This window comes from Ctenopharyngodon idella, chromosome 2 (assembly GCF_019924925.1).
Source record: "Ctenopharyngodon idella isolate HZGC_01 chromosome 2, HZGC01, whole genome shotgun sequence".
NCBI classification, from domain to species: Eukaryota; Metazoa; Chordata; class Actinopteri; order Cypriniformes; family Xenocyprididae; genus Ctenopharyngodon; species Ctenopharyngodon idella.
Genome location: NC_067221.1, coordinates 952342 through 965317, shown reverse-complemented (window position 1 = coordinate 965317; position 12976 = coordinate 952342). Strand labels below are relative to the sequence as shown.

The 12976-nt window shown below is 39.4% G+C and overlaps 1 protein-coding gene across 1 annotated transcript in view; it reads left to right on the top strand.

The window, feature by feature from the left end:
• Window positions 1-12976, top strand: part of LOC127504736 (NACHT, LRR and PYD domains-containing protein 12-like) — a 595457-nt gene that overhangs the window by 324968 nt on the left and 257513 nt on the right. The window contains exon 75 of the mRNA XM_051879684.1: window positions 1348-1521. Coding sequence (XP_051735644.1) covers window positions 1348-1521 — 174 coding nt within the window. The remainder of the gene's footprint in view (window positions 1-1347; window positions 1522-12976) is intronic.

The following is a 12976-nucleotide window of genomic DNA, read 5'->3' as shown; positions in this document are numbered from 1 at the left end:
ACCAACAACTGAAGCTCATTATCGATCGAACCCTTAAGATTAGAATGTCATATTAGAATTAAATTAAATATATATATATATATATATATAGCCTATATAATATATATAAATAAATATAGGCTATTTCACTTAACAGATTAGTAAAGGAAAAGAAAGAAACTGCACAAGTAGTATAAGCTACACTTGTTTTTGTGACACTCTAACTCACTGTATTTGTTTTTCTTTATATCTTTATTTTATTAAATCCAAGTGATCGCGCAGGCGCCTCACACACAACATCAGTTCTAGCGTTGATAACTTGACATTTCAGACATTCATCATCAAACAGAAAAGCAGTCAACCAAACATAAGTTACAGCGCTCAATTTAAATGTTCCCCTGTAAAATCAGCCCAGCGCCCAACCAAACACATTTCTGTGCAGTGAAGGATGCTGTTTTACGTGGATATTGGAACAACAGTGAAGTACAAAGCCTTCTTGTTTACATAATCAATAATAGTTTAGCAACCAAATGTTACATGGCAGATATGAAAGCATATTTGAATTCTTGCCAAATTCACTTTAAATAAATTCATTTAGACTTGACGTGTGTTGTTTATAATGAATGCCACTACAGCCTAACTTGTGTTTAATTTTATAGTGAAATATATAATTTATAGCTACTCATTTTTCATTCTTGTTCTTTTCTGAATCCCTTTAAATTTAAAGGATTTTGTGGAGTGAGGGAAACTAAAATAGCCTAGGATAATGTTTAAGATGTTTGTAAATGTTCCCTTTTATTTATTGGTATTTAATATACATATAATTGAATGTATTTGTTTGCAATTACGAGGTTAACGGGTGATTTTGGAGTTAGATCGATTTCTCTTTCATCAGATTACTTCCTCTTCTTGGCCGGGTTATGTTTCTCCGTGTCGTAAACTGTAGGGGCGAGGCTTCTAAACCGTGAATTTATAGAGGGTGATATTTAAATGAGGATTGTTTTCAGCCGCCACATTTATCAACATACGATCATTCGTACGATGGGATTGGCAGCATACTAATGTTTGATGAATCACACGTGAACCCTGTAGTAAGATGATTTCTGTGCTCAGATCTACGTTAGATTGATAAATGAGGCCCAATGAGTTCACATTATAATTGTGCAAAAATTTCACCTTTTAGTATTTTGTGATCTGGTGAAATAAAGATGATGATCTCTTTCCTCTGTCTGTTTTATTTGATTATGAAGATGATGTGACTTTACAGAATAAAGAGTTTTCTTTTCTTCTGTCTTAATTTCTGCTCTCTCTCTCTCTCTCTCTCTCTCTCTCTCTCTCTCTCTCTCTCTCTCTCTCTCTCTAATGTAGTTTAAGCTTCTGTGATATGACAGATGAAGGTTGTTCTGCTCTGACTTCAGCTCTGAAATCAAACCCGTCACACCTGAGAGAGCTGAACCTGAGCGGGAATAATCTAGGAGACTCTGGAGTGAAAAACCTCAGTGATCTACTGATGAACCCACAATTCAAGCTGGAGAAACTAGAGTTAGTGTCATTATACTGTACAGCAGTTACAGTGAGATTGAAGTTTATTTTAAGACAGCAGAGCTTATGTTTCATTCTTTATAGCACTGCACTTTCTGGGTTTTATCTATTGGTCACTTGTGTGTGTGTGTGTGTGTGTGTGTGTGTGTGTGTGTGTTTTAAATCTAGTTAGTAATTGTTTAATTTCCAGCATTTGATACATTGTACTGATTGTGTACATGCAGAAATCTGCCTTTTCAACAGAGAATAAAGAATAGAGACGTCAAATAAATAGTTAAAATGAAAGAGAAGAAACAGTATCTTCAGCACACAGAACTAGTGTGACTGGGTTTCAGAACAGACTATTGGAAACTAAATGCTGCTGAAGCTCTTCAATAAGATGATCATCATAGATGTGAACTATTGTTATTTCTCTGTCTTCAGTCTGAGTTACTGCAGTATTCCAGAGAAACAGTGTGTCATCCTGACTTCAGCTCTGAAATCAAACCCGTCACACCTGAGAGAGCTGAACCTGAGCTGGAATAATCTAGAAAACACAGGAGTGAAGCACCTATGTGACGTACTGAAGGATTCACACTGTAAACTGGAGAGATTGAGGTCAGTAACATTCACATACAAGAATCAAAATGCTGAAAATCACTTCAACAGTTTAAACTAAAACACTTTATTCTCAATATCTCACAATGAGTCTGAGTTCACATTATATTTGTGTAAAATTCTTCACATTTAATGATTTGTTTGTAAGATAATCTCTCTTCCTCTGTTTGTGTCTTTCTAGTCTACAGAACTGTGGCATTTCAGATGTTTCTTCTTTAACTCAGTCTTTGACTAACTCAAAAGCACTGCAGTTTTTAAAAGATCTTGATCTGAGAGGCAATAAGATAGGATACTCAAAGCAGCGGCTCCGTGACGTGCTACGAGACTCAAACTGTGTCCTGAGGTGAGGAAACATCACTGTGATATTAAAGATCTTCATTTACCTCTAATATGAGAACAAACCTTTCAGATATTCATGAAAGGAAATTATCATTAAGCTTTATTGGGTTTGTGTGAGAACAAAATGTGAAGTTATTAAAATGTTCAACACAAAGGAGGAAAGAGAACAAAATCACACTGTCACAGCTTTATTCAACAACACCTGCTTTATTAACTGTGTCAGTAGAAGTGAATCATTTCAGTTTGAGAATAGACTTGCTCAGATTGTAGGAAACGCTGCACTCCTGCTAAAATCAGTGTGTTCAGCTTCAGCTCACAGCCGTCCAGCCTCACATGAGAAACGTCTCTGTCTCTAGTGTGTTTTTACTTTGACAAGAAACACGTCACACTACTTTACACTCACTTTACTTTCAGTGATTTACTAAGAGTCCTACAAACATGTTTAAACTAGAGGACAAACGGCTTTAACTAAAGGTTTGTGTTTTAACTCAGAATATCATTTGTATTTGCTCCCTGTGGTTTATTCCATACGCCGTACACTCATTAGTTTCTCAATAGGAGTCACACCAACACAAACAAACATATCAACGTGATTCATGTTTAAATGTATTATATTAGAACACAAATATCTCTGCAAGATCATGTAAAGTCAGTAATTAATCTGATTACAGCAATTTAATGTAACTTCTTTTTACTGAACACTGATTGTTTTCTCTTCTGTTCCTCCTTCTGTAGATGAAGATCTGTGAAATCATCATGAGAGGATCAGGAATCATCAGGTGATCCACAGAAGAGTCTCACTACTGTGTCTATGAGGAGAAATAAATGTGTGATTAATGTGTAAATGTGTTTCATACAGATGGAAGAGACTCTTTACAGTTAAATAAAGCAGCATGTGTGTGTTGTGTATTTACGACATGCAAATTGACCTTTCTGTGTTTCCGTATACCCTCCCTGTGTTACGTTATTCTATTGAGAATACGCCATAGAGTTATATAGTGTTATGCAGGAATAAAAACGGCACACACCTGTTTTATGCTCGCTCCTGCCACTCGTGTATTTCTTAAATATATAGGAAATATATAACATAATTGGCGACGAGGACCCTTCGTACCACGTTAAGTTTTGTTGTTTTTGAACTTTGGTCGATGTTTCAAGACTGAAGATGTTCGCAGCACTAATTCTCCACTCCGAGCACGCCATTCTCCACGAGGGAGAGGGAGAGTGAATGCACGGCAACCTCGTAATGTGGCAAAGCCGCGACAGTCAGAACAGAACGAGTTGTCTTCGCTGGAAGGAAATAGAGTGAAAGACAGAAAAAGAAGTTGACGACAGAACGCGGAGCAAGAAAAAGGGGGAGAAATTAAAAGAGCTGATGAACGGAAACAAAGAGGGGAGTGAGTAAAAAGAAAAATGGCTGGATTAATTGGTTGTATTGGGCCGTTTGATGAATCAGTAGAGCAGTGGAGTGCTTATACGGAACGTTTTGACTACTTTGTGCTGGCAAACGAAATAAAAAATGAAGCAATTGTGCCAACATTTCTAAGTGTCATGGGTGTGAAAACGTTCAATTTGCTGCGAAGTTTAACTCAGCCGCAGAAACCAGGCGACAAATCATATGAGGAAATAGTGGGCTTACTCAAAGATCACTATTCACCCAAACCACTGATTATCGCAGAGAGATTCAGGTTTCATAAAAGAAATCAGCAAGATGGTGAATCCATCTCGCAATTTGTGGCTGTGCTGAAACGATTATCCGAACATTGTGAGTTTGGCCAGTCATTGAGTGACACAATACGTGACAGGCTTGTTTGTGGTCTTCGAAGTGAAGCTATACAAAAGCGACTACTAACTGAAAGTAACTTAACATTGCAGAAGGCCATAGAAATCAGCACGTCAATGGAAATGGCTGCAAAAGAGGCACAACAACTAAGTGCTTCCACCCAAGTACACAAAGTGTATGCTGATTCAAAGAACAAGTCAAACTCAGATAAGCCATGTTACCGCTGTGGAAAAGTGGGGCATCAACCTGGAGATTGTTGGTGCAAGGACATGAACTGTAGAAATTGTGGCAAGAAAGGTCACATTGAACGTGCCTGCAAAAACAAAAAGACACAACCAAGCAAAAATGCTGGACCTAAAAAGAAAAATTACCATAAATTCAAACAAAAGCATGTGAACCAAATGGAAAGTGCCCAGCACACACAGAGTGATTCGGGACCTGAGGAAGAGGATGTGTTATGCGTTTTATCTGTTTCAGGAGATGAACAGGGCTATTGGGTGACTCCTCTTCTAAATGGGAAACCAGTACGGATGCAGGTGGACACAGGAGCTGCGGTATCACTGGTGTCAGTGACAACATTGAAAGAAACGTTGCCGCATCTCACACCTCAGCCATCCAACATTACGCTGAAGACCTACACAGGTGAGATAGTTCCTGTTAAAGGGGTAATTGAGGTGACAGTTGAACTAAATATGCAGAAGAAGAAACTACCGCTGTACGTTATCGAAGGCAATCACCCAGCTTTGCTAGGAAGGACTTGGCTGGAAAGGATTAAGCTGGATTGGCAAGAGGTCCGTCTGGTCAACGAAAACACAAAACTCCCAGGGATTCTAAATAAGTATTCGGATGTGTTCAGTGACGAACTAGGAAGTATGAAGGACACTGCAGTGAAACTGACGGTGAAACCAGGCAGTCAACCAAAGTGTTTGAAAGCCAGACCAGTGGCGTACGCCATTAAACCCAAGGTTGAAGCTGAATTAGAGAGACTAGTAAAGGCTGGAGTTCTGCGACCAGTACACACGAGTGAGTGGGCGACGCCAATCGTGCCGGTCTTAAAAAAAGACGGGTCCCTTCGACTATGTGGAGATTTTAAGGTCACCATAAATCCGGTTCTGACCCCAGAGCAGTATCCCCTGCCTCTTATTGAGGATCTCTTTTCCAATCTCGCTGGGGGCCAACAGTTCAGTAAAATAGATTTGTGCCAGGCATACTTGCAGATGCACGTGGACCCAAATTCACAAGAACTTCTTACCATCGTGACCCATAAGGGGATATATCAATATCAGAGGCTTCCTTTTGGGATTACCTCGGCACCGGCTCTGTTCCAAAGAGCAATGGACCAGATTCTCAGTGGGCTGACCGGGGTGCAGTGTTATCTTGATGATTTGCTGATCACCGGGAAGGATGAGCAAGAGCATTTGAGTAACCTAGAAGCCACCTTGCAGAGACTGCAGAATTTTGGACTGAAGGTCAGGAAGGACAAGTGTGAGTTTTTCTGCCCTTCTGTTGAGTATTTGGGCCACGTGATTGATAGTTCTGGACTTCACAAGGCGCCCTCAAAGGTGAAGGCGATACTAGAAGCGCCAGCTCCGCAAAACGTGAGTCAGCTTCGGTCTTTTTTGGGCCTGTTGACTTATTATGCGAAATTTGTGCCAAATCTAGCTAACAGGCTGAAACCGTTGCACGAGCTACTGAACAAATCCAAAAAGTGGGAATGGACTAAACAATGTGAAGAATCCTTCAATGAAGTAAAAACAGCCTTAGCTCAGTCTGAAGCTCTCACTCATTTCAACCCCGCCCTGCCAGTGCAGTTGGCATGTGACGCATCGCCCTATGGCGTGGGGGCGGTGGTGTCACACATCATGCCATCGGGTGAGGAAAAACCCATCGCTTTTGCATCACGAACTTTGAGTAAGGCAGAATGTAACTATGCCCAAATCGAGCGTGAGGCACTCGCTATTGTGTTTGGGGTGAAGAAATTTCATCAATTCTTATTTGGAAGACGATTTACGCTTCTAACTGATCACAGACCTCTCACCTCCATCTTTGGCCCACATTCAGGTATTCCTTCACTTGCAGCCGCAAGAATGCAGCGTTGGGCCCTTCTTCTGTCTGCACATCAGTATGAGATAAAATACAGAAGATCGGAACATCATGCTAATGCTGATGGGCTCTCCCGACTTCCGTTGCCCACTTCACATCCAGAACCAGCAAAGGCAGACATTTTCTACTTCAAAGAGGTGGACAATTCCCCTGTAACGGCAGCTCAGGTAAAAAAGCACACACGTACTGACCCAGTGATGTCCAAGGTTTTGGATCTCATGCTCAGAGGGGAAGTAGGAGAAATGTCACCACTCCTAAGGCCTTATGTGACCAGGAGAAATGAGCTAACAGTAGAATCTGGATGTCTACTATGGGGCTCAAGGGTCATTATTCCACCACCATTGAGACAACAAGTTCTGGAGGAACTTCATTCGGGACACTGTGGAGTAGTTCGGATGAAGGAAATCGCCCGTAGCTACCTTTGGTGGCCAGGTGTGGACTCAAATAATCAAGTACATTCCAAACACAATGATTTAGGTCACTGTGATTTGGCCGAGAAAGATTCTGTATGATCCTGGATCAGCATCTTTTGTTGATCCTGGAACAACGTTCCTGTCCAAAAACAGTCCTGACCCTATCCCTACCCCTAAACCTACCCATAACTGACCCCTAAAATCAGAGGGAAATGATGAAATACCCATCAACCAGCCCCGTTACACCCCTGGCAATGGCCTGAGGAACCATGGGTGAGAGTCCATATTGATTTTGCAGGGCCATTGGAAGACCATATGTTTTTAGTTCTTCTTGATGCCCACAGCAAATGTCCAGAGGTTGAGGTAATGAAAGGCACATCATCATTGAAAACTGTGGAAGCCCTTCGTTCAATTTTTGGTCGTTTTGGCCTGCCACAGCAACTTGTCAGTGACAATGGGCCTCAGCTGGTCTCGGAGGAGTTTGAGGCTTTCATGAAGGTCAACGGGATTCAGCACATTCGTTCAGCACCTTATCACCCGTCAACTAACGGTCTTGCTGAGCGGTTTGTCCAGACAATGAAGCAGGCTCTCAAGTCGACACAGGGTAAAGGATCACTGAATCAGCGCCTCAACACTTTTCTACTTTCCTATAGAAACACCCCCCATGCCACCACTAAAGTATCTCCTGCCACCGCTATGTTCAAAAGACAACTTTGCACTCGTCTGGATTTGTCGAAACCCCTGAAAACAAAACAGACTGTTCAAGCGCAACAAAACCTTCAGATGGAACGACGTCTAAAAGCAAAACATTGTTGTTTCAGACCGGGAGACAAAGTGCTAGCTCGTAACTATGGGAAGGGTGTCAAATGGCTACCAGCAGTAGTGATCGCACAAACCGGGCCAGTGTCTTACACTGTTGAACTTGCTGATGGTCATCTCATCTGGAAAAGGCATGTAGACCAGTTACTAGCTGCAAATTCAGGTGACAACTCAGGAGAACAGGTGACGATAGATCCTTACCTGGAAATTGCTCCAGAATACCATCATCTGTCAGAGAATTCTTCCACACCAACTCCTGAGAATACACAGACTGAGACTCTGCCTAGTCAGGTGAAACAGACTGTTCCAGGTACAAGTCAGTCAGTGCCCTTGTCAAAGCAAATCCCTGCTAAAGAGACTGTAACTGTGGATGTACCTACAGTTCGGCCATATCCTAAAAGAGAACGTCGACCTCCAAATAGACTGACACTCTAGATAGTGACAAACCCACAACAATGGGGCAGAATAATCCCCAGGGTTATGTCTGGGAATAGAGGTAGTCTACCCTCTTTCCCTAGTTAGTTTAAAAAAAAAAAAAAAATCTTCTGAATAATGTATGCTGACACATACATCTGAAGTTTAAAAGAAGTGTGTTTAAAAGAATGTTACAGTTGATGTAATCTTTATTTTCTTTACTACTTTGAATTTAGGGGGGAGGAATATGTTGTGTATTTACGACATGCAAATTGACCTTTCTGTGTTTCCGTATACCCTCCCTGTGTTACGTTATTCTATTGAGAATACGCCATAGAGTTATATAGTGTTATGCAGGAATAAAAACGGCACGCACCTGTTTTATGCTCGCTCCTGCCTCTCGTGTATTTCTTAAATATATAGGAAATATATAACAGTGTGTCAGCATGAGTATCAGAAACATGTGATATTGAATGATTAATGTTGCTTTAGTATTCAATCAAATTATGGTTTTGTTTTATTTAAAGGTGGAACAGGAGGAAGAAGCTCAGATGAGACTGTCAGCAGAAATATTCAGGCTCTTCAGTATCAGGCCTACAAATATAATAATGAACTCATCCATAATGATTATAATATTTATAATCATAAACGTGATTGTCAAGTATAGCACATAAATGTATCAAAAGATACAAAGTCTACATGTTACTTCAAACATTTACATAATCTCTCTTACAGTTTATGCATAGAATATATTTGTTTATTGTTATTCTGCTTTATTTTATGTAAAGTTAGTTATGTTGTAGCGTTGCCACATAAGGGGAAGCTTATTTAGAATTCATTGTCTATTATATGTTAATTGTTTTCTCTTGTGTACTGTTTTTCTCCCTTATGTGTGTCTGTGTTTGACTCCGATTTATATTCCTGCAAGATTCTGCTCGTGCTCCGTCGTCACGTGATGTTACGTCATCCTCGTGGGAAATTTACAATGTTTTCTTCCAATATAAGGAGCGCTTTTGGATTCATGAATTTTTTTTTTTTCGTCTGCTTCTCATCGAGTTGAATTTTCACCGTCTCATTGTGGAGTATATTGTTCTTGTTTACAAGGATTACTCGCCCCAGAGGACTTTAAACAGTTGGACTGAACTTGAAGGATATTGTTCTTGGACTTGTTATTTTCCCAGTGAGACTGATCCTATCATTAATCTTTTTTACACACACACTCTCACATATACATTTTTCACTTGGGATTTCTTAACGTTGTTTATCTGTGTACAGATTTGTAAATACACTTGGGTTTATTGATGAAGATTTGTCTCCTGTTTGTTATTATTTCTTGAACTGCTTCGGTTTCACTGTAATTCCCTTCATTTAGTGTATCCTCCTGGTGTATTAACTGGAGTGTTACAATGTGTCTGTCTGTTGTTAATGCACAGATCTACAGTATATTGTCTTTGTTCTGTGGATGGAGACTCTTCTAGACAGACCAACTAAACATTTTACCAGTTAAACATTTCACACAGCATTTGTGTCTCTTTCAATGTTAAGAACAACTGCTTTTGTTTGAAAAGTTCACTTGCCTGTTGATGGTAGAGATCATTGTCACTGGTGATCTACTTAGGCCTTACCGATTAAATTATATCAGGAATTATATCAATCTATAAGCATCAAAGTTTGCCACGTGAAATCTCTTCATTCCAATTAACCAATCATATTTGAGGAACAATTTAGAGTTAGTCAAGTTTAGGCTTAAAACCAGGGTTAGGTGTTTCTACATCAGTGTTGTTCATCTATCATTTCCCTCTGATTTTAGGGGTCAGTTATGGGTAGGTTTAGGGGTAGGGATAGGGTCAGGACTGTTTTTGGACAGGAACGTTGTTCCAGGATCAACAAAAGATGCTGATCCAGGATCATACAGAATCTTTCTCGGCCAAATCACAGTGACCTAAATCATTGTGTTTGGAATGTACTTGATTATTTAATGTATTTGGATGGATTAATATTCTTACTGATCATGCTCACTGGAGAAGCATTGTGGCTGTGGAATACCCATAATCCCTTGTTCTGTAATGTTTGCATGCAATGACAAGTTTGGTCAAAGTAAAGATTTGTAAATAAATGGTATTTTGAATTAACATATCTTTGAGCTCCAATTATTGTTTAATTAACAATTTTGTTGTAAAGTTGTGGTTTGTGAGGTTTTTTTTTGTTTGTTTTTTTAGTAAAATTGTTCATAGTGCTGACTCACCAACAAAACAGAGGAAATAGGAATATGTCCATTTGTCTTAAAAATAGTTTTTTTGATAGAAGGATAGGCTATATAAACAAAACATACATGCTTCAAATCTGTGGATGAGTGAAAACACAACTTTGACTTTTTTTTTTTTTTTTTGGCAGATCTGCTTCTCTTTCCACACAGTAATTCAGCTCCAGTGAAGCTCCACCTACAGCAGTTCACCAATAAATGCTGAAATATTCCCATCAGTCTACAAGTACTGTTGAGAGAACCTTTTTCGAAACTCTGAATCAACTGAACCAATTGATTCACAAAATGATTCACCGTTTCGAAGCGCTCGAAACACCTCACACTGGTGACACCTGCTGGTCAAAACAGTGTAAAAGCAATGAAATCATCTCTGGATATCTAACATAACCTTGGTTCCCTTTTGCGTTCGGTTCACTCGACGTTGTGTCAGAGCTGACATTGTGGGCATCTCATAACATCCCGCCGTGTTCATAACGAAGGTCCAGCTCAGCTGCAAACAAAGCCATTTGCTTCAGCTAAAAGTGCTCATAAGACCTCATAAGCTCAGTGGTATAGCTGCTAATAGAGAAAGTTACACAAACATTAGACTGCTGCAAACACATCACAGAGTAAAGGATGGAGGACTCGCTGGTGTCCTTGATCAACCATACAGTCACTGCCAGCATTCATGCCGGCGCTTGTTTCCAGAGGCTCATTAACAGCAGCCCTTCAGCGCCACAGACACTTGCTGAATGAACAGTGTGGCCGACGGCACTATCACCTAGCAAAGTTTCTGCCAGAGGACTGCAATCCTCTACAATGCGAGTAAATCAGTCGCAAATGCGACCAAATTTCATTGCCTGCTGAGCTTTACGCACCGTCTCTTGGCTAAGAGCGCCCTCTGTCTCTTTCTCTCACACATGCACACTCACCGTGAGAGGAAGAGAGAGCACATGCAGGGCTCGTGGACAGAACTGTCACTGTCCTGATCAGACCAGTGCTGCATCGCCATGACAGTTTATCATTTGCACGTGTTTTTAAGCCTTGCCAATTTAAACATTCAAGTGTAAGAAGATGCAAAAGACAACTCGCCCTGTGAGATGTTTTGTGTGCGCCCACATCCGAAGCGCACGCCCAGAAAGCCGCGTCTGACAGCACACGAATACTGAATTGAGCTCTTTCACGTCTTGCGCTTGAACGGACAATTTCACACAAAACGACGGTCATCGCTGGACTCTGACGGTAATCATGCAGTTTATGCAGTTATTTTTCTAAAACATTTGTGGTTTTGCAATCAAAAACTACATACTGTTAAAGCATTGACAGTTTGTGTTTGGGCTGTTTCATGTCTTAGCTTTTGTGAAGTGAGTTCTAATATTTCAGCATTGGCAAATTAAGGTCATGATCCATCAAGAGAGGAAGCCATAGATCTGGATCCACTGAAGGAGAGCCAAACCAACATAAAGAGATGCCAGGATGTGACACGCTAATCCAGGCTTTTTAGCACTCAAAGGGGATCATGATCAAAGTGAAACTTGAATGTTAAGGTACTTTTTCCTATTTAATCCAGATCATTAATGAGACAAAGAGGAGTTCATGTTTCAAGATGAATATGTGACTCACTGCCACTGCCAGAGAGTTCATGTCTGTAATAGTGAGTTAAATTAAGATCAGACCACATTTGATGAGTAATCAGTGCAGAAATCCAGAGATTTTTAGAGATATTCTTGCCACTTGTGACTGTGTAGGTGTTCGGCTACATTTTGTTTTTATACTATTTAATTTTTTAGATTTAGAATATATTTCAATATGGTACAGTAGAATTGTAGCAGATTGCTGTTTCATTCAGCTTTGAATCATGTTTGAACATAAGTTTAACGGTTTTGAAAAGAGTGTGTCAAAGGGTCCTGTTTTTAACATGTTCAGCTTTCTTTAGTGTGTAATGTTGTAATATTCCTCATTTAAATAATTCCCGCCCAAGGCATACGCAAAATAAAGAGGCGGGGCCTGGACGAGTTAGTAAATGCTGCATCTAAAAATTGCATACTTCCCTACTGTATATGCACACCACATCTGTGTGCAGTGTGAATGATATTTGTGCAACACTGAAGACAACAATCTGAGAGGGAAACATGCTGGAGCATCACATGAATAATCATCAACACATTAACACATAAGAAATCAAATCTGGTATAATCAGTTGTATTGATTCAGGATATAATGAGGGAAACATGCTGGAGCATCACATAGCCTACATTAATAATAATGATTTAGTTTTATTATTAGGATTCTTGCTTTGGTTTTAATACAATTCACCAAAAAACCTTTACACGATTAATAGTGATCATTGTAAAAGCAGTTCAAAACAATGTTATAACAGAAATATGACTTTACGAAAGCACATTACATTACATAAATAAAACAACATAAATATAAGAAGATAAATATAAAACGGCATTTAACAAATATTTTTGAACATATTATTGAATTTAATATTTTAATTCTCACAAGCTGTTTTTAGCTACTGTATACAGAAATTACAACTGTTTTAACTTTTAACTATTTTTAACTATTTTGCATTTAACTATTTTTAACTATTTTGCATTTAACTATTTTTAACTATTTTGCATTTAACTATTTAGACTTATTTTAAGAACAAAGTACGTGTATTATTTTATTTTATTTTTTATTTATCAATATCTCGCCCCCTGTTGAGGCGCTGTTATAAAACATACAAACAGTATT